Raw genomic sequence first — 22910 nt, forward strand, 5'->3', positions numbered from 1 at the left:
GTTGTTCGTGAGACTGATAGTTAAATATAATATCCAGTTCTGGTTTTTAGAAGGGTCTTGAAATACTAACAAGTGCAGAAGAGATGTAGTAGATATCAGTGACAGATGGAGGAAATATCTTACAGTGATAGGCTTAGATGAATTTCTGCACTTCATTTAAAAAAAAATTGCCATCAAAGTAACAAGAGCAAAATCTGTAAGATCTAGGACATGCTGTTCTCAGCAGTGAGGGTGGTTAGCTGTTGGCACAAACTGCCGGGAAGATGCTGAATTCCTTATCTTCATCCTTTCCAATTAGGATTAGATGCCTTTTTAAAGAGTGTGTTTTGCGTTGTCAAACGCAAATTAATGGGTTTATAGATGGTAAGTGGGGAAGCTGTGTAATCAGTGTTACCAACGAGTTCCATTAGTTATTTCTGTGTTTGAAAACCTCTGAAAACAGGCAAGAGGATGGAATAAAAAGGACGTGTCCATGTCACATTAGTATAGTTTTCCTGCTGTTATAACATCTATTTAATGTTAGAATTAAATAATTGTATTGCGGGGGTGGGGCAGAGAAAAAAGCTGTCACGAATAATGCTGATCATTTAAGTTACCTTAAAATAAAGACATCCATTATGAATAAGTGTATGTAGACTCCAAAAAATCCAGTTTGTGTATTGTGGGTAACTAAATTGTGTATTTAGGTAACCCTAATGATATGCAGAGTGTTAAAGCAGGCCAGCCTTCCGTAATATTTATGGCAAGTATGTGCTAATGTGATAGGTGCAGAGTTGCATGTTCAGAGGGAGTATGGGAGGCTGCCTTTACTGTGAGGAAAGAGGTCTGCTCTTGTTGCAGAACAGCATTGGCCAACATTGAGGGGGTAGTTAATGAGTAAGGGCAGCAAAATACGTGTCGTGTAGAGACTCTGCAGTATGTTCTCTTTGTTGTTTGTCAGCATTTTTGGGACAGACCAGTCATTCTTTCACAAACGGTCTTCCTGGATTTAATGTAAAATAGATTTAGAAGCTCTACGATATATCTGTGGATTTTGTGTGGTTATCTTTGTTACCAGTACACACTGTCTCAAACGAGCTTTTGGTTACTCTGTCTTAGAAAAGCGTATTAATCTGCTGTGAGAGAAACTTCTACAGTAGTCACTTTTTGCAGATCATGGAGTTGTTGTTCCTGTTTGATTATAAATACAGCAGTAAGTCAATATGCTAACCATTCTTTTCATGCTTCAGATTTGGGTGTGTCCTTAATCTTCCCATCATGTGTAATTTGCTGTTTCTCATAGTTTGTTATATAATTATATAAACATTATTTATCACCAAAATAACGTTTACTCCTGCTTGGAAATGGTCCTGACATTTCAATTTAATTGGAGCGTCTTGTTAAGTACCTACTGTCTGTGGCTGTTCAATCTTTGTATAGGTTGAGCTTCTTTTTGAATTTTTTTTACAGGAAATAATTTAGAAAGTACTAAGAACAAATTTCTTATTGCTGACAAGAAAGAATATATTACAGAGAGCTGATGCTCCTAATAGTTCTGTGTGACGTTTTAATCATGAATCTCTGCAGAGATCAGAGTATTTTACGTTAAACTGTTATACTAACTGGAGACATAAATTTGTGCTTTTTTAAAACACTGCTGTGGTTAAAGAATTCATCATTACAATTAATGTACGAGTATTACTGGCATTGGAATGTGGTTCTTGTCCCAAAGGTCAGTCAATAAAAAAGGTCAATTTTAAGGCATGTATTGATTCCTTTATTTTGAAGGAAAGCATGTTTGTAAATAAAATCATTCTGTGTTGTTTAAATGGTGGTAGGAATCAAACCAAAGTTCTCTTTTGACGCAGTGAAGTTCCTCTGTCATGATTTATCCAGTATGAGTATTTGGGCCATCCCAGAGCATACCCTGCCTGGTCTTTGGGTGTCAAAATGATAGCTCAGACAACAGTGATGGCCGCAATTTTGTTGTTTCTTGCTCCTCTTTCCTTGTCAGAAGAAAGGTTTTTACTGTTTAATTTGTAAATTAAAACTTGCAACTCTCTGGAACCATTGGTAAGCACTGATTTACAAAGCAATGGTGATAGAATTTTGTCAGTCATCTTTGCTTAGAAGATGGCTGGCTGTTTCTCCTGATCTTATTTTCTTGATGACATTCAGGGCAAGCCCCAGGATGTGCATGTAACAGAATTTTAGCCTGAAGGAGATAGAGAAGCATGAATTGCTAAATTTAAATCTCTGGCTGCCATAAAATAGTATAACTAGAGGTAGAGCTGGTATAGCTATATACATCACCGCTTGTTGTATGTGGGAATCAGAGATTAGTATAGTGGTGTTCAGTAGTGAAGTTTTCAGGGAAGAGCTACATCGATAGTCAAATGTGCTTGTTTCTGAAATGTTGAGGTAGATACAGAGAAAATAAGGCAACATGGGAAATCTATAGCAAATAATTTCATCTTAATATATGAAACTGAAAATGAGGTTGTGCCTATTGTGTGGTTCCAGTGCATTGTAACAGAGCGCACATTTCAGTGAGGGTGTATATTGCTTTGTTTAAAGGCAGGTTATTCCAATTGCCGTGAAGTTACCCTACTTGCACTTATCTGAAATCTGCTTTCTGTCTAGACGATACTAGATATGTGATATAAATTTGGGGAAAATCGAACAAGAGATTCCCAAGATGCAGTCCTTCCCAAAATTCTCCATTTTACAGAAGTTAATTCAAGGTTTCTTCTAATCCACCTAAAATATATTAGTCACTAGGATTTTTGTCTACTAATCCTGGTGTGCTGCCTTTTCTCATGGGAGAGCTTGTAAGGAAAAAAAATGGATTCAGCATTAAATTACAAGCATCAACAAGTGAATCTAAAGGGATTGAAAGCTGCACGTGCAGCAAGAGTGGAAGTGTTTGGAAACAATAGAGTATCCAAACTTGCCTGTTCTCTGATTAGATATTGATGCATAGGTCTCTTGAATGTAAGTTGCGCTAAAGCACATACTGACCGCGAGCTGTGCCTTAGAATTTGAGAGACCAATTACCAAGCATCCTGCAGCTGCTTCCTTCTGTCAGCCAGAGCTTCCACTTCTCAGTAAGTTTGCTTGAATACAACTGCTACTTTAAAACGGTCTCTGATTGCTTTATGAAAGATGGTAAATTGCATGTGTGAGAGTGGTCCTTGTTAATGTGTCCATGAGGTCCAAGGTCAAGGGGACCAGGCTGCTTTCTGCTACAGCCACATATGAGCTGTGATTTGAGGGTCCAGCCTTGCCAGGCACTTCATGTCCCTTTCCCACGGAGGTGAGGTGTGGACTTCGTTGCCCTGTCCATTGAGAATGGGACTACCCGATGCATGCACGAAAAGAACTGGCATTGATCCAGGGAAGAAAGGATGACAACTTCCCCTGGGACTTAAAAGACTGTGACCCTTTCTATACTGCTGTTTCAGGCTGTGCTCATGATCATGTGGTGGTATAGAAGTGATCTCCTAAATCATCAAGCTCATTCACTTGACTTGACACATAACCTGTGTTTTAGACCTGCTTCTGTAATTTTTTCCCTCATTTGAGAAGATACCACTGACATAAATGAGCCATTTCTCTTTTCTCTGTGCCTCCTGGCTTTCTTCACGCTTGCGTCTCTATACAGTGGTACTGCATTGGAGGAGAGATTAAAATCCCTCTTTAATCACACTTCTTGTCACCTGTTGATGCAGCTACTCCTCACATCAATTGCAGTTCCATTATTAAGCTCATGGTGTGGAAAAGGATAAAGGTGATTCCACAACTTCTAAAGTGAAATAAGGATCACCTGTTTCTAAAGGGAGCATCAATGAGTACTGAAGGGATTTGATGGGAAATACTAGGTCAGGAAGGAAAATCTTCACTAAAGAAGGAAGAATGGAGTCCAAGTGAAACACCTCACAGACACCAGCTTATTACCACAGAGTTCCCATTATTTGTTGCAGTAATCCTGATAGAACTTACATTGCACTTTCATTAAACTTATTTTCCATGTGCTCTTAAGAAATAAGGATTTGACCAAGGTAACAGAGTCTGTCCCAGAGCAGAGAAGTGAATATAGTCCTGATCCTAATTAAACATTAGTGCGGTTTCTCCGCATCCAAAACCACGGAATTTTGTGGTGGACTTTAAATAGACACCTGCTTAAAAATAACAAGATGCAAAATGCAGCTTGTGAGAAGCAAAAGATAACTGTTTGGTAAGTAATAAAAGGAAGGTAAGATAATCTGTTGCCAAAAAGGTAGAGAGATTTAGTGGTTATGGGGTGGGGTTTTGGTTTTTTGGATTTGCTTCGTTTTTTCTTCAGTCAGAACATTTGAACGGTATTTGAAAATCGTGGCTAATCACCAGCCACAGCAGTGTGAGAATTTGGTCTAGTATAGTGAAAAAGCAGTTCACTCTGCCAAACCAAGTCAAACGTTTTAGATCCTCTGAACCTAGATTATACTCACCATAGTCCAATTAGAAAAAGTATCTGAAACAATGCAAGTCATTACCAGTTACATATAAAACAGGAGGGAAAAGGAAGATGCAGAAAGCTGAAGGCCAGTCAACCCAGAATTCCTGGTAAAAATATTCAGTCTGTAGATGCATATAAGTAACATGTAAATAAACAAAAGAGGAGGGTTAGCAATTATCAGGACCACAGCTGGATGTGAAACCAAACTCAAAGCTTTTACAGTGGTTCACTATGAGTGGGAGGGTTGGTCAGTGGGCAGTAGGGACTGAGTTTTAAATAACACAAGGACAAAGTCTAACTCACTTCTTTCATTCATATCAGTTAATGAAATCAAGATGCTAGATAGATTCTGTGGAACTGATGGTATGTCATATACAAAGAATATTAGATGCCAGATGGTGCAGTTCTGTCTGGTTTTAAAAGTTTTTAAAAAAAAAAGTAAATACTTCTAGTATTTACTTTGGTGAAGTAGTAATGTTTTTTGCCAAAGTGAATTTTCTTGGTAAGCTAATGTCTTTGGTAATGTTCTGACTCTCAGATATTTCTAGATGCTTAAACTTGGACAAGGTTGCCCACACTTTGGAGGACAAGGTTAGAATTAAACATTTTTCTCAAAGAATGGAAGAAATGATTAGACCTGTTATAATACCAAAACACAGCCTTGTGTTACAGGTTTGGGGATTCTTTTTTCCTGCAATCTTTAACTTCTCTCGTGCACTGGAGGCTTGTCACAGATGTACTGGCAATGAATGATGGGCTATGCCAGTACCTTTTACTGGTGCTGAGATTGTTTCAGCTGCCTGTGTCCTGGTAACATGTCGAGGGCTGAACTGATCACAACATGTATTTTCTCCTGTGATAGGCTGACAGACTACTGGGATTTAAATGCGTTCCTCTGCTATGAAGAACATGGCTTGCTTCCAAGAATTGCTTGGCAACTTTATCGAGAAAATCTGTCACTGTTTGGGAGTTTTAGAGCACAGCCGTGGCCCTCGGTGGCCCCGGCTCCTCCTTTGGCTGTCCTGGTGGTTTTCTGTGGTGGGGCTGTAACCTACTGCAGGATGTTAAAAAGTAGCACTGCTTAATTTCCAGAAGGAGGTGAAGAAAAAAAGGGGGATAGCCTAAAGGAAAGCCACAGAAACAATCAAACACTGAAAAGCATGGCCTGATGAAGAAAAACTAAGATTGAAAGAAATGTGTGCATTTTACCTGTAAGAGAGGATGGAGGCAGGGACACCTGGGATGAATCCTCTTAGCAACAAATTTGCACATCAGAGGAAGGTAAAAAACAGTAGGACATATACCTTAAAGATGGGAAAAGTAATGAAACTTGGGAAGCTTCCTTTCTGTTTGTTGTTTCTGTCTAACCTGTATTACCCTTGCTGTGATTTGAGCTTAGTTACAGTAGTTAAAACTATGGAATTGTTTAATAGGCAGGTTGCAGTTTCTCTGTTACCAGTGGTTTCAAAGAAAAGATTAAGCCGGGCATGTATTAGGTAGCGCTGATGCTGTTGGGGAATCTTTCCTTGCTCTTTTCCATGATGCAACCTCCACCCGATACAGTGACTTGGAAATAAGTCTTCTGTCTCTATGGGGAACACCTTGCAGTCTTGTCTACTGTGGGTAAAAAAAGACACATATATCAACCTGCACAAGAGCTGTCTTCTGAAGCTGCCTAAAGATTACTGGATTGGGATCTGCTGCTGAGGTGGACAGAAAATTTTAAGACTGTTGTTGAAAGTCAGCACTGTATATTGATTGTGGCAGCTGGATATAAAAGCGGTTTCTAATGTGATGATACGGACTTTCTCTGCTAGAAACCTTACCATAAAAATCTGATTATTTCCATTTTGTTTTAAAGGTGAATTGCTGAATTTGATTTTCCTCAGCATCCCGAGTGTCTTTTAATATCTTTTACAGACCACAGGTGCCACAAAATGTTTCTTTCCTTTAAGCTGTGCAAGTATGTAAAAATAATTGTATAAACACATGCATGAATAATTGCATTGATTTACAAATAATAGTTACAGGTTTGTTTTAATTCTGATCTCGCTGTTTCTGGATGACCTTTATAGAAGATGCAGGACAAAAGGACTTTCACAATGGTCCTGCAATTGTGTTACTAGGGAATACACTGCACTAAGCAATACAACCTGAAGAGTAAGAACCCAAATTTTTTTTTTTCTACCTAGTTTGTTTTTATATATTTTCAAGGAAGCAAAAGCATACAATTTGTTGTCCTTTAACATTGTTATGGCCTAATTCCAATGAAATGTATCCTTCTTTTTTTTAAACTCCCTATCAGTGCAGCTTTTGAAAAACAGAAAGCTTTTCTGTATTTTGTTTATATGGATTCGAGTTTATCAGTTTTCTTCCCTTCCATTTAATTGAAAGTTCACAGTACTTGCCCCAGTTCCTTCCAAGAGTCTGGTACAAATCCTTCTGTATGCTGAAGGAACGTCCAAAGTGCTGGAATCATGAACCTTTTAATCTTTTAAACAACAGAAAATTGTTTTGAACCTCACTTCCGCTTCGGGAGGGCTGGAATTTCTGATAATACAAAAGAAAATGCCCAAACTTGCCTACAGACAGCTGATGCCTGAAGCATCTCATGTGCTCAGCATAACCACATGCAGAATTGCTGCCTCGCAAGGGATGGGTTGCCAAACTTGCATGTGTTTCTGAACTGTTCCGTGACTCTAATCAAAGAAAACCACAAGTATTGGGAAACTACAGAAATCTCAATAACAGAAGTTTTTTTTTGGGCTAGTTCAGCCGATAGAACTGTATTTAATTAGATTTAAAAGTATAAGGTAAAATACTATAGAAAACTGATTTGATAAAACAGATTGTGTCTGTTTGTGGTTCAGATTGGAAATAAAGGTCTTTAAATAAGCACAGGTTGTGTCTGTGTAGTGTGAGGCTGTGTGGTTTGCTGCAACGCTGACTTCTAGGGCTCTCACTCCCAGAACAAAAAAGACTGTGGCTGTGAGATCTGTAGAGCTAAATTTGTGCCAGAATTATTTCTCGTTTAACTCTGTGGCAGGAACTTTAATGCCAAATCAAGTCCAGTCTCTTAGTCATGCTTAACTTTATATAGGAGCAGAGATGTGATATCATCTGTCCTTCCACAGCCAGTATAAACTCTGTATTGTTCTGGGTACCGTCTGCTCTGTGCTGGCTCCTTTCACAGATGGGTGGTTGTCCGTCTGTGCTTGGCCTGGATCAATCTTGTGTTCCTGGGTTATCTGATAGCTGGCAGACACTGAATTCATGTTCACGAATCCATGGCCTGGCTGTCTGTCTCATGCCCACTGTTTCGTTGTGGTAGTCTGCATCAGAAAAGGGATTTGGGGTTTCGGAAACGTTTAAGCGTGTTGTGCTATGAAGTTTAGTCAATTTAAATTACTTTGTCACACAGCGAAGCTTTGGTACTTGAAGAATCCTACCTGTAGTGTTCCCTTTACTGGCAGAATAATGAATTCATGGTTACTGGCCTTTAGGAAAAGATGCATTTATTTCATGTTAGCTTTATGTTCTTTCACTCCTTTGTGGCTGCCATCTGTAGATCAGTAAGGCAATAAAATTAGCACTTGTTTTAAAAAAAAGAGAGAACAGAGAGAATCTTCCAGCATATCGTGGTGGAAGAAATGCATCGTTACAATTCCATGGCGTGGTGCTCACTCTTTCATTAGGCTTCCACTTTATGAGTATCTAAAGCTAGAGTTCTCCATTTAGTGCTTGTTTTGGCTTGACTGAGTCTTTAAGACTGCAGTCTTACATATGGTTCTAACAAAAGTAATCCTTGTCTCAGCTGGATGTGTAGGCTTAGATCAATAGTTTAGTATGAATGTATACACTACCATAAATCTGGACAGTAAAAATACACGTATAGTGAAATTCTATGACAGTTTTCATTGTAGGAATAAAACGTACTGTTTCCTTTCAGGATTTACAGTTCCTTGCTTGCTCTTGTTTGGACACTTCAAAAAATGAATGATAATCCATGGAAGATGATGTTTCTACTTCTAACTAGTAGATCTAGGCAGGAATTCAGATCTACTGTTCAGGGGAGGAAATCAGTAAAAATCTGGAAAGCTGCAATCAAAACAGTAAAGTCAGAATGGATTAAAGGTCTTTTGAGTTGTGTTGGCAGTTTTTCCTTTTTGAGAAGGTTTTTAGACTAACAGCTTGAGCTACATAAACTTGAAATATTTCTCAAGTGTTTGTTTATGTGAATTGCTTTCTAATGAGGTCATAGCTGTTTTCCTGGACACAGTGGTATTTCCTTCTCTTACTCTTTTTTTTTTAATGCTGCTTTCTACGTTATGCCTTGGAGACAGAACAGGCATATAAAAATCGAACATTGCTCAGGATACTTCCAAGCTTCAACTCTAATGCTTTACAATCATATTAAATGACTCGAGGCTGGAGCTCAATATAAGCGTATGTGGAAAGAAATACTAGAGTCCGTTAAATGCTTTAGAGTTTTAACGAAAACCTGTATCATTTTCAAGAGTAACTCAGATGAAAAGTTTTTAGCCCCCAGAAGTAAGAGGATTGGGGTGGGGGGAAGGAATCTGCAAATCCTGAGTTTTCCTTTAAATATTTTTCATCTCCCATGTGAGATTGAGCACTAACCAAAAAAGCAAAATCACCTGACCACAAAGTGGGCACAGTTTTCAGCCCTATGTAGCTAGGCATTACACACATAAGTAAATAAATAGTCTTTTCCATGTGTTGTACAGAAATCAGCAACATAGGCAATTGTCCTTTCTTTCCTTTGCTATGTTTAGTTCAGATGTAATGAAATGTGATGGTTTTATCTACAGTTTGGTAATGTTTTTAATTTTGACTTTGTGCTGAAATAGCTTCCTGTTTGCAGAACCTTTGGCTTTTGAGACTGCTAGATTCATAGCTTCTGGAAAAATACATCTGTTTACTAGATACTGTTTTACTTCAGGTAGCTGTTTTCAGGTATCTTGGGCTAGTGTCACAGCAGGCCAAAACGTTTATTCTGAAGTGGGGAAGAGGAAGGAGGCTTAAGTCACTGAGTAATGATGAAACTGTGAAGTCATGATTTCCTAATGACTAATGTGATGTATTACAGTTGAACATAAATTTGGAGAATTTCTTCTACAGTGTCTTGAGTCACAGTGATTCAGCCCTGGGCTGTGGAGCTGCACAGTGCTGTATGTCTGTCAGTTAGGCTGGTTGAACGGAATACGCTCTGCTGGCAATAGATGGTGGAGGTGGAGGAAAGTTCGTATGTGTGGGGTAACTGCAAGGTCAAAAGCCCTAAGGAGACCGTATGATGTATTCATGATGCGTGGATCTGCTTCATGATCTGGAACCAAACCTCTTCAGTATTAAAAAAAAAAAAGATTAAAAAAGGTGGTTAAATCTGCAAACTGTTTCATTGTTTTAGTTAGCATCTTTTTTTTCTTTTTTTTTAAATGCTAACGAAGTAAATAGGCAATGTCCTTCCCAAAATACTTAGGAATTTTCAGAGGCTTTTAGTTTCCCATGAAGTTTGGATTTAATTGTACGTTAGGGCTCTGCTATAGATGGAGGCATACAAGAAATAGTAATCTTGTGTTTTTGAAACACTAAAGTGATCACATAAATATTTATTACAATTGAGGTTATTTTCTCTGGGGAGTATAGATGTGAGCTGACTAGTACAGCTCCAGGTTGCTTGAACTGAGGAGTATTCAGTTCTGCATAACAGATCATGCAATCACAAAATACGCTTGTTGGGGGTTTTTTAAACATAACTCTATGGACTGGGCAGCTTTAGTGCAATTTATCCACCTGTGTACGTAGTCCTGCAGAAAGGAAAATTACACTTAAGAAACATCAGAAACTCTCTTCTTAAAACAGAAAAATCTATTGCTTCATGTGCTGAAATATGAAGTGGCTTCTGGCTCATCCAGAATGAGAAATATTTAACACCTGTGAAGAAATACCAGTGCTTTAACCTTCCTTCAGGATTTTAATTTTTAACATGGAGACTTTTAATTGTAAATAATTGCTCTGAAATTAATTTTGAATAGCATTTTATTTTCTTCCATTGTTGAAACAGACAATAAAATATACCATGTTCTTAAAAAAAAAAAAATTGTATTTGAGTTTAAAAAATGAAAGAAAAATCAACTGTCTCTTTATATCTGTTTTTGTCAGTAGCAACGTGAGTTTATTTCCTATTTATCAATACCTGTAAAATAATTTTTTTTTTCTCCCCTTCTTTTTTCAGAAGTGAAGCCAACTTGCATATTTAACAGCATGGAATATTATGATGGAGACATGTTTCGAATGGATGCTTGTCGTTTCTGTCGATGCCAAGGTGGAGTCTCTATTTGTTTCTCTGCCCAGTGTGGTGAGCTACACTGCGACAGGTACTATGTGCCAGAAGGAGAGTGCTGCCCAGTGTGTGAAGGTACAGTATCTTTTTAATCCTGTTTGCTTATTAATTCTGTTGCCTTTTTGTTATTTGCTTTTTCAATGCAAATGAGTAAAGTAGTGTTTTATTTTGTTGTTCTAAAGTTTCCAGATTCCTCCTTAATTCAGTTATTTCTACATTTTTGCTGTGTCTGAGTGTGCTGTGTTGTTTTTTGCAGTGCCTCTCTGATGTTGACACTCTGCCCTTTTTATATAGAACTGTTTGGGTTTCCTTTCCCTTCAGCATCAGAACTTCCTCAGACATGGCCAAGTGTGCAGTACTTTTTGGGGGGCCTTCTTCCCAAAAGACATAAGAAACTGTTCCTAATTCCTGCACCAGGTACTTAGACAGGCTTCTCCAAAGCAGCAGTGGTGGCTCCAAGACACATTTCCATTGCTTTACAGCCTGCTTCTTCCAGTCTTGTTTTGTTCAGCCAGAGCAATGTATACACCTTCTCTTCTCTACGATTATGGCAAAGAAATGGGGCAGTAATCTGACTTCAATGTTTTTCTCTGCCTCCTTTGCCCTGTTTGACAGCCTTCTCCTCTGGTTGCTAGGCCTGCAGTCCTCCTACAAAGGATTCTGTAGGAAATTTCATGTTGACCCTCTTGCTTACACTAGAAAAATATTTGGCGCGTCTTCTGCCAGAATACAACCCGGATTCCAGCAGAGGGAGATGGGGCTGGCGCTCTGCGCTTGGGTCTTGCCCCAGTGCGGGTCAGGTTATGGCCACAACATAGACAAAGGCCTTTGAAGAGCTCCAGGTCCCTGTGTTTAAGTGTGAACTTAAGAATGACTTCCCAATAAGCAAAATCAGCTGGAAATCTCAAATCTCCTCCGAAGAAGAGAGGAATCTAAATATTAATGTTATTTTCAGACACTTTGTAGTGTACTTAATTTCAATATTCCTCTAGTTCCTTGCAGGAGCAAATAAGCCAAATGGTCCATTATAGTTGTGCTTCATTCCAAACAGAGAATTATGAAAGAACCTCGTAAAAATTAGTGTAAAAGAGGCAGCTGTAAGAGTTGGACCTTCTCAGTCAGCACATTGGATACTGTTTTGGCGGCTTGCTTTGTTACAGACTATTGAAAACTTCTTCAGAGATTAAAAAAAAAAAAAAACCTGGATAATGAAATAACAGGGTGGGTAAGGTAGGAAGTAGTAAGTCATTCTTTAAAGTGTATTTGTATTTTTATATATATTTAGTGTATCAGTTCTTATCAGATAGATGTGTGTTCACATGTAGAGAAGTTGAAATACAAATGCTGTAGGCTTAGGTATTCTGAAGAGATACCAGTCCATGTTTGCCCTGTGTTTAAGATCTGGTCTGGACATTCATTATTGACTATAGTTGGAAACAGGATGCTAGACTTCTTGGTCTTTCCTGGTACAGTTGTGCCTATGTTTTTAAGAGCCTTCAAACTGGGGGGGCAGAGGGGAAGGTTCGGTGCTATACCATCATTTAATGACAGATTGAAAAAGTTTTAGAGAAGGCATGTCTGATGAGGTGGAACCCTTCCTGAGGAAGTACAGGTCCACTCCTGAAGAAATTGCTGTATGAGCTGCTGACTTTATAGAATATGTGAAATCTGTTGTTTTTTCCTACAATTACTATTTTTTACATATGTGAATATTCTGAGATTTGGCATTATGAAATCATTATGACAATGCATATAGATACATAAACATATATATCTGCTATATCTGAGCTCTCTATATCAGCTCTGTCATACTCAGATGTGGATGCTGATTTTCCACATTGAATTTACAGTTCTAGATATGTCTTTCATCCTCTTTGGTGATTTAAATACTCAGCTATCTTATGATTTATCAATAAATTGTTCTGCCATATAATCATACAGTGTTAAAAGTTGATTTTTCCATTTTTGCAACCTTTGAATCAGACTACCAAGAAAACCTGTTAACATTTCATTTTGGGTTTGAGTTGGTGTGTATTAGGCCTGCAATGGAAATGTCTTCTTAAGACAGGTCCTTAGTAGATAGAAAAAATGGATAATGACTTACAATTATTGAGTACAATTTTCTTCTTCAAGTAATGGCTGTGATTTTAATTTCTGCTCAGTTGACTGAGATGCCAAGTTACAGGGTCTTTTATCAAATCATCCAGCGCTGTTTGACTTGTTAATTTCTTTTCTGATAGGGCTTGCAGCACTAAATCAAGCCAGCAGGTCGAGGGAGGTGATTCTGCCCCTCTACTCTGTTCTGGTGAGACCCCACCTGGAGTACTGTGTCCAGCTCTGGAGTCCTCGGTACAGGAAAGACATGGACCTGTTGGAGCCGGACCAGAGGAGGGCCACAAAAATGATCAGGGGGGTGGAAAGCCTCTCCTAGGAAGAAAGGCTTCCTAGGGGGTTTTCAGTCTGGAGAAGAGAAGGCTTTGGGGAGACCTTATTGTGGCCTTTCAGTACTCAAAGGGAGCTTACAAGAAAGATGGTGGCAAACTTTTTAGCAGGGCCTGTTGTGACAGGACAAGGGGAAATGGTTTTAAACTAAAAGGGTTTTAAACTAGAAGGGCAACGAAGCTGATGAAGGGTCTGGAGAACAAGTCTTATGAAGAACAGCTGGGGGAACTGGGACTGTTTAGTCTGGAGAAGAGGAGGCTCTGGGGAGACCTCATCGCGCTCTACAACTACCTGGAAGGAGGTTGTAGCGAGGTGGGTGTTGGTCTCTTCTCCCAAGTAACTAGCGACAGGACGAGAGGAAATGGCCTCAGATTGTGCCAAGGGAGGTTTAGATTGGACATTAGGAAAAATTTCTTTACTGAAGGAGTGATCAGGCCTTGGAGCAGGCTCCCCAGGGAAGTGGTTGAGTCACCATCCCTGGAAGTATTTAAAAGACGTGTAGATGAGGCGCTTAGGGACATGGTGTAGTGGGTATGGTGGTGTTGGGTTGATGGTTGGACTCAATGATCTTAGAGGTCTTTTCCAACCTTAATGATTCTATGATTCTATAAAAGAGGGTAGATTTAGACTAGATATAAGGAAGAAACTTTTTACAATGAGCATGGTAAAACACTGGAACAGGTTGCCCAGAGAGGTGGTAGATGCCCCATCCCTGGAAACATTCAAGGTCAGGTTGGACGGGGCTCTGAGCAACCTGATCTAGTTGAAGATGTCCCTGCCCATGTCAGGGGGGTTGGACTAGATGACTTTTAAAGGTCCCTTCTAACCCAAACTACTCTATGATTCTACGATCAAGGAAGTCTGATTTCTCACTTCTGAATGATTGGATAGTAAGATATATGTTGTTTATTTTCCTGGTTCCTTTAAACATCTAAAAAGAAAAAAGAAAGCTCTGATCTCTTTCTTAATAACTCAGGTTATGTTAAGTGACACCTAAATTGATAAAATAAGTCTTTTAAATGGGAAGAATGTATACTTAACAGCCCGCCCATTCACGCTTTTCTAGTTGGTGAAGAGGCGGCATTTTTTTCTACTTGTTCTCTTTCTATTTGATTATTTTATGATTGATTTTCAAGGTGATTAATTTTTTCCTACTAATGTTTTCTTGATGATAGAAATATAAGGAAATATAATGCTTTCTTCTTTTCTGCAATAATTTTAAAATGGCAAATGGTAATTTCCTGTGCATTGTGTAGTACAGACACGAGCCCTTCTTGCCTTAGCTCCAGGAAGAATTCTTTCTCAAAGTCCTGTAGGATTCCTTGGCATCAGGAAATGTAATTTGCTGGGCTCAATTTATAGCTTTAAATACTACTGACCTTTTAAGTGTACCAGGAACTTTGTGCTTTGACTGACATAAAAGACTATTGCAAATAACAGGAGTCTTATATGGCTTTTCTGTACTTGCTCTGTATTCCTGTGTCAATCAGAATCCCATACATGAGTTGAATGATAAAATTCACTTCATTTGTTTGTGTATGATTTGATTTTGGGCTAGGTCAGAATAGTTAATTACAGATGCAAGGTAATCCTAAAACAAAAAAGGTGCTAAGTTAAGAGATTAGGAAACATCTTAATTTTTAAATGTCTTATTTTCCCTGGTTTTTATGTTGGCTTAACTCATTTTGCTAAAATTGGGACTATCACTAAAATTCAGGACGGGAGTGAATGCCAGGTAGAGGTAGAAGTTGTGCACGGTTTCGCTCCGAATGTTCAGAGTTTGATAGTGTCATAAACTTAATACAATGGCCTATAATAAGACAATAGCTGTTAGCACTGCTACTGGTTTTATCTACAGTTAACACAGATTGCCTTCCTTCCAAAGGGGATTGATGAAACTTCAGTGTGTCCTTTTTTTTTCTTTTTTTTTTTCCTTTTTCCCTTTAGATAGGACATCTCTTTTCTCCCAAATCCTTCAAACCTAACACTTTCTGAAAATTGACTTACGGGTAGATGACTTGTGCTTATTTGATGTCTGCTATCTGAAAAACAATGCTTTTAGTTGTATTTATTGTTTTTAATATATTGAATTTGCTTTAATACGTAACTTGTATTATTGCTTGCTTTGAAAACTTGATGTGATTATTGTACATTCTCAAATATTTAATTTTTGAGTCTAACAGTTATCTTTTTATTAGCCACCATGATCAGTTGCATACATTCACATAATGCATATATTTTTACTATTAATATCAGTGTCTCTTACTGCATTTCTGAAGCATAAAACATGTTTTTTCATGTCATGCTTTGATTTCAAGTCATGAATTGGCCTATACAGAGTCACATTATTTATTTGCATGAAACATGCGGAGAAATCTTATGTAAAGTATATCCACCAAAATTCTGTTATGTAAATACCCGAGTCTTATGGCTAGCAGGTAAATGGGCCTTGTAGCTTTTAAGGGTAAAGAGCTCCAAGTGAAATGAAATTGAAAACTGAACCAGATAATCTGTCCAGGAAAATTAGCGTATCTCCAAAACTGTGATGAGATATAGCTTAAGGCAGACTCCTTGTTCCAGCAGGAAATGTGCCAGAGGTCCTATCTATAAAATAGTGGTGCGATGCTGACAGGAGTCATTCCAGCGGTTCATTGAGTTGTTTTCAGTTACCCTCAGAATTTAAGTTGGTACAAAAAATGGATCAATAGATCTAAGATCCATTTTGTTCTGAAGAACAAAATCAGAAAACTCAAAAATTCAGCCTCTTAAAAAACATAACCCAACCATTTGTAGATATATTTTCCATTCTAGATCTGCTTGTTGCATACAAAATTTGAGTTGAAATAGTTTAAAATATCTGAATTTATGAGTGTTCAGTATAAGTTGACTTAACTTTTTTCTATAGTGAATTACAATATTGAAATATCCAAGTTGTTACCTATCTTATTTTATCACTGCATACCACACTGTGGTGGTTCTAAGGTTTGATAGTGGCTGCACTTAACCCTTTCGAGGTAATGTAAAATCACAGTGTTGCAGTTATTCATATATAAAGTTTAGGCATAAAAGGGAGGATAAAAGTTCTTGTTCTCTTGCAATTTCTCTCATTTCAGACCCAGTTTATCCAGTAAATAACCCTGCTGGCTGCTATGCCAATGGTCAGATCCAAGCTCATGGAGACCGCTGGCGAGAGGACGACTGTACTTTCTGCCAGTGCATCAATGGAGATCCGCACTGTGTTGCAACGGCCTGCGGGCAGAGCTGTCTAAATCCTGTTAAAGTCCCTGGAGAGTGCTGCCCAGTTTGTGAAGGTAAGATTGCTATTTCCTCTATTATGCTTTGGTATGTTGTGGCTGCTGCTTACCTGGTAATTCCTGGTTTACTTTAAAATTTTGGAAGATTGAAGTAGCTGGTACAGCATTGCCTGTGACTGCATAAACTAGGGAGGACGGGGGAAAAAAAGCATGGTTTAACTACACCTGTATGTGGAATGCCCGATACTCTTTTGGCCCAAAAGAGTGTAATAAGAGATCATTAAGTGTAAATAAGATCAGTATTGTTCACTAAGTTTACTCTTAGTTTTGCTTAAAGCTCATTAATAAATATAGGAGAAGTTAGAAGATCAAAATGTTCATCGGCTGGTATTACTGATAATTGGGTTATTCCTGGTTTCTTATTGATCAGTGTCATATAATTACAACTAAAAATCTTTGTGCAATGTAGTTTGATATTGGACATAATTATTGTATGAATAAAACATAATCACTTCAGTGAAACTTACAAAGGATGATGTTATCTGGGAGGTAGATTAATTTTTAGAGTTTAAAATGCAGTTTTCATTACCTTGTGGAAATACATACATCTTGTATAATGACTGAGTTTTAAACTTAACTATATGGTAAATGCTTGCCCAGCCTGGCAATGGAAATGTGAAGATTTCCAAATGGAGACATTAAAAAAAAAATTTTTTAACAATTGTGTGTATGTACGATCAGAATTGCTTTTTATGGAGTAGTTGTTCATCATGAAAAACACCAGATTGCTAAGTTTAGAAATGGTTAATCTAGACCTGTCTTCAGAGCCACCTTCACGGTTTACAAACATTTATGGGTGCTTGGTGAGCTACCACTTACGTTTTTTCTGTTCATCTCTGATGGAACGGAATTAATTTTGTGTAACTGCGTGTGTCTCGGGGCCCTTCTTGGGTTGCAGTATCCATCCAAGTTTACTGGGATACTTACTTTTTAGGAAAAATCTGAGAAGCATAAAGATTTCTTACAGGTGCTCTTGCATTTCAAAATTCACATCGCAACATATGAAGAAGGTATCTGATAATGTATAAAATCTGCTGGTGAATTGTAGAGAGTTGCTGCTTGCACTGAATTAAATTTACGATGAGAAAGCAGGTTAACTGCTTTTAAACCCTAGTGATCCCCACATGATGGATATCACAGGGTATGTGCTGTCACCCCTCATTATTTAGCATATATGTGAGCAAGCTTGGGAAGGTAGTACAGAGAGAGAGAGAGAGGTTGGTGGAAGTATTTTCAATATGTTGAGGGGTTTTTTTCCTCCAATGAGAGAAGGAGAGACAAATATCTCTGTTTTCTTGTTCCAGATTGGAGAAAGTGGATGAGAGATAATTGGATTAAATGCTTATCTATATCAGACTGAGATAATTGTAATGAACTGTAGGAAGCAAACACAGGGTAGAGCGTAGGCTTCCATTGTTCATTATTACAGGTTGCAACACAGCCAAGCTGGTGCTTCATTAAAGTACCACACTAATGCCTCTACAGTGCTTCCAGGACACAAGTTAGCTCATCTGGACTAGGTTAGGTAATTCTGTGCTATAACATGTTTTTACTCTTAGAAGCAGAAGTGGCTAGCAACTTCTTAAGTCCATAACAGTTGTTCTGTTGTTATTGGGGGGGCAGTGTTAAATTATACTTATGATACAAATTATGTCAGATAGATCAAGACTGACACAATAGCACCATGGAATCAATATTTAAATGAGATTCTTGTGTCATCTTAATTATATTTTGTCAGAAAATAATCTGACTTGTTATTTTGTCTGTCATGTTAGCTGTTGTATGATGTATACTTAATTGTAGTCATCTGGTTTTGAGTGTGTCATCTGGAGGAGGGTAATACTGAATGGTATTTTCAGCAACTTCCTAAATTTTAAGCTTAAAAGCATCACATTTCACTTGGTGTTTCTTGGATAGCACATACTGCCAAGTAAACAATCAAGGGGTAATGAAATTACATAGATGATGGAACCAGCAATTAGTGGAAGTAGTTTTAGTTCATGCTAGGAGGGGATTTGAGCATGCTCAGGTACCAGTGGTCAGAGGATACCTGAAAACACACTTCAGTCCTCTCTTCTTTCTTCCCTGCCCTCCCCCACAGCAAACAAAACCAAACAAAACAGGTGATTATGCTCTGTAATGCCAAGTTATTTAATTTCAGGAATTTAGATTTGGGAATATTTCAAGGATCAAAAATCTGGACAGTTAAAACTCAGCAGTGAGTTCAGATGCTAGAACCCAAGATACAAAAAACATAGTTTGCAAGAAGCAGCGTTGGATGACTTTGTAACTTCAGCATCTGAGACTTAACAATTTATCTTGCAGTAACAATAAATAAAAAAAATCCCTGAGAAATGAACCAGTCAAGGATACCAGTAAACTTCTTGAAGTTATGTTTTAGGCCATCAAATGAGCTTAAGGCTGCTAAGCCTTGTGATTAGCAGCCTGACTGAAAATATTTACATATATTAGAGATCAAGGTATTATCAGATTGGAAGTTTGATAATTAAGGAGACTCGTATGTCTTGCTGAATCTGTTAACATTTTTCTTTGAAAGCTTGCATTAAGAAAATCCCAGAACATTAGGAAAAAATAATAGTCTATTAGATGTTGGCTGTTTGCATACTGTGTATTTTTAAATTATTTTTGAAAAAAGTAAATGTTTGAGTTGATGGCAGCAGAGACGTGTGCATTAACCATAGATTTACGGCCCACCTCCAAAGTCAGATAGCTTCATGTGTCTTAAGATTTAGATCTGAGATTAATAGTGTTTCTACTTGGAGTTTGATGCATGGGTAGAAAAAAGTACTGTCTGCTTTCTTTGCAGTACAGCTATTGCTTGCTAACCTACTAGGCAAGGGGCTACTTAAGATCTCTGTTCCCTGATTTTCTCTTTGTAGTAGGACTGAACTGGGGAAGTATGTGTGCCATGGGAAGACAGGCCTTGAAAACATTGCTTCCTTTGCTCATCTTACTGTCCTGAATTTTGGTTATATAGTTTTAATAATAACTGTATAGGTCCTGTCTGAAATGCTGTTTTGTTTCTGTCATCAGCCAGCCAGCTGACATCTCTCTGTATTCTTAACCAGGTAGGCTGCGTGGGTCTGTGCTCCTTCCGCTTTTTAATCAGCACCTCACTCATTTTTCTGAGCGTCGTTTCTGTTTACAAGGTTCTGCTTCTGATACTTACTGCGTCGTCAGTGACCTGCAGGCGTGGTGGGATCAGGCGAGAAGTCAGTCCTGTCTGGGATGCTGGCTGAGAAATCAATCCCTTGATTTTAATGTTACTAATGAAACAGATGTGCAACACGTTTAGTGAAGATCTACAAGCAATAAAATACATCCCAGGCACAGTTTTTCCTAAGAGAAATTAAAAACCTTCAGTGTCAGCCATATGATGCTTTTCTGCATACTACCCCATTAAATCTGCATATCTGTAGCTGAACCTTAATTTTGCAGTGTAGTGTAGTGAGCAGAAGTGTCGACTAACGGAAGCTCAAATGTTACTAACATTGTACTAATAGCTTAAACTTGCTGTCCTGTGCTCTCCAGTGTGTTCTTCTTTTTTTCCATCCTTTTGCATCTCTTACCTCCTGCTGTTCAGCATAGAAGACCAAAATCCATATCTAGTGTGGGCTAAGTTCTGGGATCATTGACATTACATCGTATCGTATTTTCAACTATGCAAGTTATTCAAGAAAGGGATTCAAGGGAGAAAGCAGTGTAACTTAGTGATATGTTCAATAAATGGGCAAAATTAACATAAACCTAGTGATTTTGAGATAGTAGTTTACTAGTGATTGTAAGTATAAACATACTTCATTTTACACTTTTCTTGTGAATGGCTTCCAGTTCTCACTCACATCTCAACTCACGCTGTAAAATGTTCAATCCATAGAGAATATACCATAGTGAAATAATGTTCTGTTTGTAGTTCAATTTAAAATGACTGTGTATAGTAATTCCGAAGTTGTATTATACAATTTCATCATGAATATACTTTACTTTTGTGTTCTTACATGTATTGTCTGTTACATTTCTTAAGCTATAGCTCTTACTTTGTGCATGAACGACTTCACTTTTTTGGGACTAGTGTAGAATGTAGGAAACAATTATTTTTCTGCTAGAATCCTAATTATGCTTCAACTCTAAAGCAGGAAGAAGACTGATGCCTGTTGAAAACTATTATTTTTGTTAATTTAGTTGCTGATGGACCAATTCAAGCCCATATTTCCATTTAAAAATAGGTCTCAAATCAAGAATAATAAAGCAGAGACTTTATATGCTTATCACTATTTTTAAGTACACATTTATTTCTCATCAGACTTCTGTTTACATGTAAAAAAGATCCAGCTTGCCAGCAGCCAACTTCAATTGTGTGAACTTACTTTAAGCATGTCAGATATTAGCTCTTTAGTATGAGAAACAAAATATTTAGTCAAAGATGTTTCTATCATTTATTTTGGTTTGAGTGTTGAAGAATAGAGTGGTTTGTGGGACATGAAACTGATAGACAAATTCTAATCAAAGCTGCCTGTGGATCTGGCCTGGCTGCGGCTCATCCAGAGTAAATGGTTATTAGTATCAGTCACTTCTGACTTTCCCTGCTCTGTCTTTCATCTAAATGCTGCTGCACCTACAATTCTGCCGATTCAGTTATTTCCTGGCTGGTTTATAATCAACTTCAATGAAAGGAAGTATCTATTCCCATAGATAAGTTTACATTCCTGCAGCTACATAATGGTAAAATTGTTCTTGAATTACATTTTTAAAAAATTTTGTAGCCAGATATAATATAATGTAGTAGAAATTCTGTGAACACAGGTTCTTGAAATATCAGCACTGGATATCAGCACATAAATGTATTCAGCCTATGAACAGAGTAAATTCAGACTTAAGTAGAACATTCCCATTCCCCCGTGAAGAAAATCCTAGTGTTCTTACTACAGCAGTGAGAAAACCAGAGTGCAAGGGTTGTAGAGACTGAAGTTAAACAGAAATAGCTGTTCACAGCTTTCTAAATTAGAGATCAAGGAGTAGCAATTGTGATGTGTAATATTACCATACACAATTGATTTCTATCAGTTTTCCACAGTAAGCCCTTCTTAATGCTTCTTCACATGCTGCTGTATACATATCCATAGTGTATATCCTGTATGTGTCTATGTAGCCCACAGGATACACGTTCCAGTGTTGATTGGACAGCCAAATTGGTTTAAAATGTATAATTTTCTGAATGCTTGTCTGGGGATTGCTGGACTTGGAGAAGAGGGTAACTATTCGTCTCCCCTCACCCCTTCCATACTTGAATCTTGTCTAGCAGTGCTGCTGGCGGAAGGGGGAGGTTGAGTGAGGAGATGCTTTACACTGGAGCTCCCCGGGGGAGATTGGCGAGGAGGAGGAGACAGGAACATGGAGTAGGTTTATGGAGGTCAGGGGTATGTATGGGTGTAGCGCTCTAGTATGATGGATTTGTGTATGGATTTAGTCTTCAAATCTGTGGGCAGCCTTTCTTGAGTTGCATTGTGGTTGGTATCCAGTAGTATCTGTGTTGGGTCCAGCTCTGTTTGATGTTTTCACTAGCTCAGATCGAAGCTAGATTTATTTTATTTACAGACAACAAAGCTAAAAGGGCAGCGAGCATCTTGGAGAGCAGAGTATGAATTTGTATGCTTGTTTTAAAGCAGAGAGTTGGCAGAAAAATGTTGCCCAAATTCAACAAGGGAAAATACAATGCACTGCACTTGGAGGAGATTCTTCATGAGTCCTGAACCAGAGTAATTGTTAAATAGCAGTTCTCTTGGAGAAGTCTGGTGATTAAAGGGAAAGAAGAAGTTGAATGTGGATTAACAGAGCCTTGAGAAGGCAAACACCATGCTGAAATTACGATCAGGAGTACAGTCTGCAAGACCTGAAGTAATCCTTTTTGCTCTCTTTCCTATGGGTGGGTATGTCCTGAGTTGACATAGTAGGCTCTTGGTCCTTTTCTGGACATTGTTCCTCTGAAAAAGATGCAGGCAGAGTGGAAAGAGTCAGAAGGAGAGCAATGAGCACAGTCCGAGCTTTGCAAAACATGTCCTAGGAAGGCAGACTAAATAAATTGGGTTGATTTAACTTAAAGATAAAATGATGAAGTTGGAATGAGAAGATAGCAGTCTTCAAGTGCCTAAAAGATTGTTGCAAAGAAAAAGATAGGACAAGAAAGAATGGAATTGAATTGCAAGAGGGAAGATGTGTTTTAGAGGAAAGCAGAAAGTTGTTGAGGAAAACAGAACTCCTCCTGTGGCATGTCATGACTAAGATTGTCTTTTTG

At 38.1% G+C, this 22910-nt stretch overlaps 1 protein-coding gene across 1 annotated transcript in view; it reads left to right on the plus strand.

The window, feature by feature from the left end:
• CRIM1 (cysteine rich transmembrane BMP regulator 1) overlaps positions 1–22910 on the plus strand; it is a 197970-nt gene that overhangs the window by 116494 nt on the left and 58566 nt on the right. Inside the window, exons 6-7 of the mRNA XM_075146636.1 lie at positions 10734–10916; positions 16397–16594. Coding sequence (XP_075002737.1) covers positions 10734–10916; positions 16397–16594 — 381 coding nt within the window. The remainder of the gene's footprint in view (positions 1–10733; positions 10917–16396; positions 16595–22910) is intronic.

The sequence above is a fragment of the Calonectris borealis genome, chromosome 3, assembly GCF_964195595.1.
Source record: "Calonectris borealis chromosome 3, bCalBor7.hap1.2, whole genome shotgun sequence".
NCBI classification, from domain to species: Eukaryota; Metazoa; Chordata; class Aves; order Procellariiformes; family Procellariidae; genus Calonectris; species Calonectris borealis.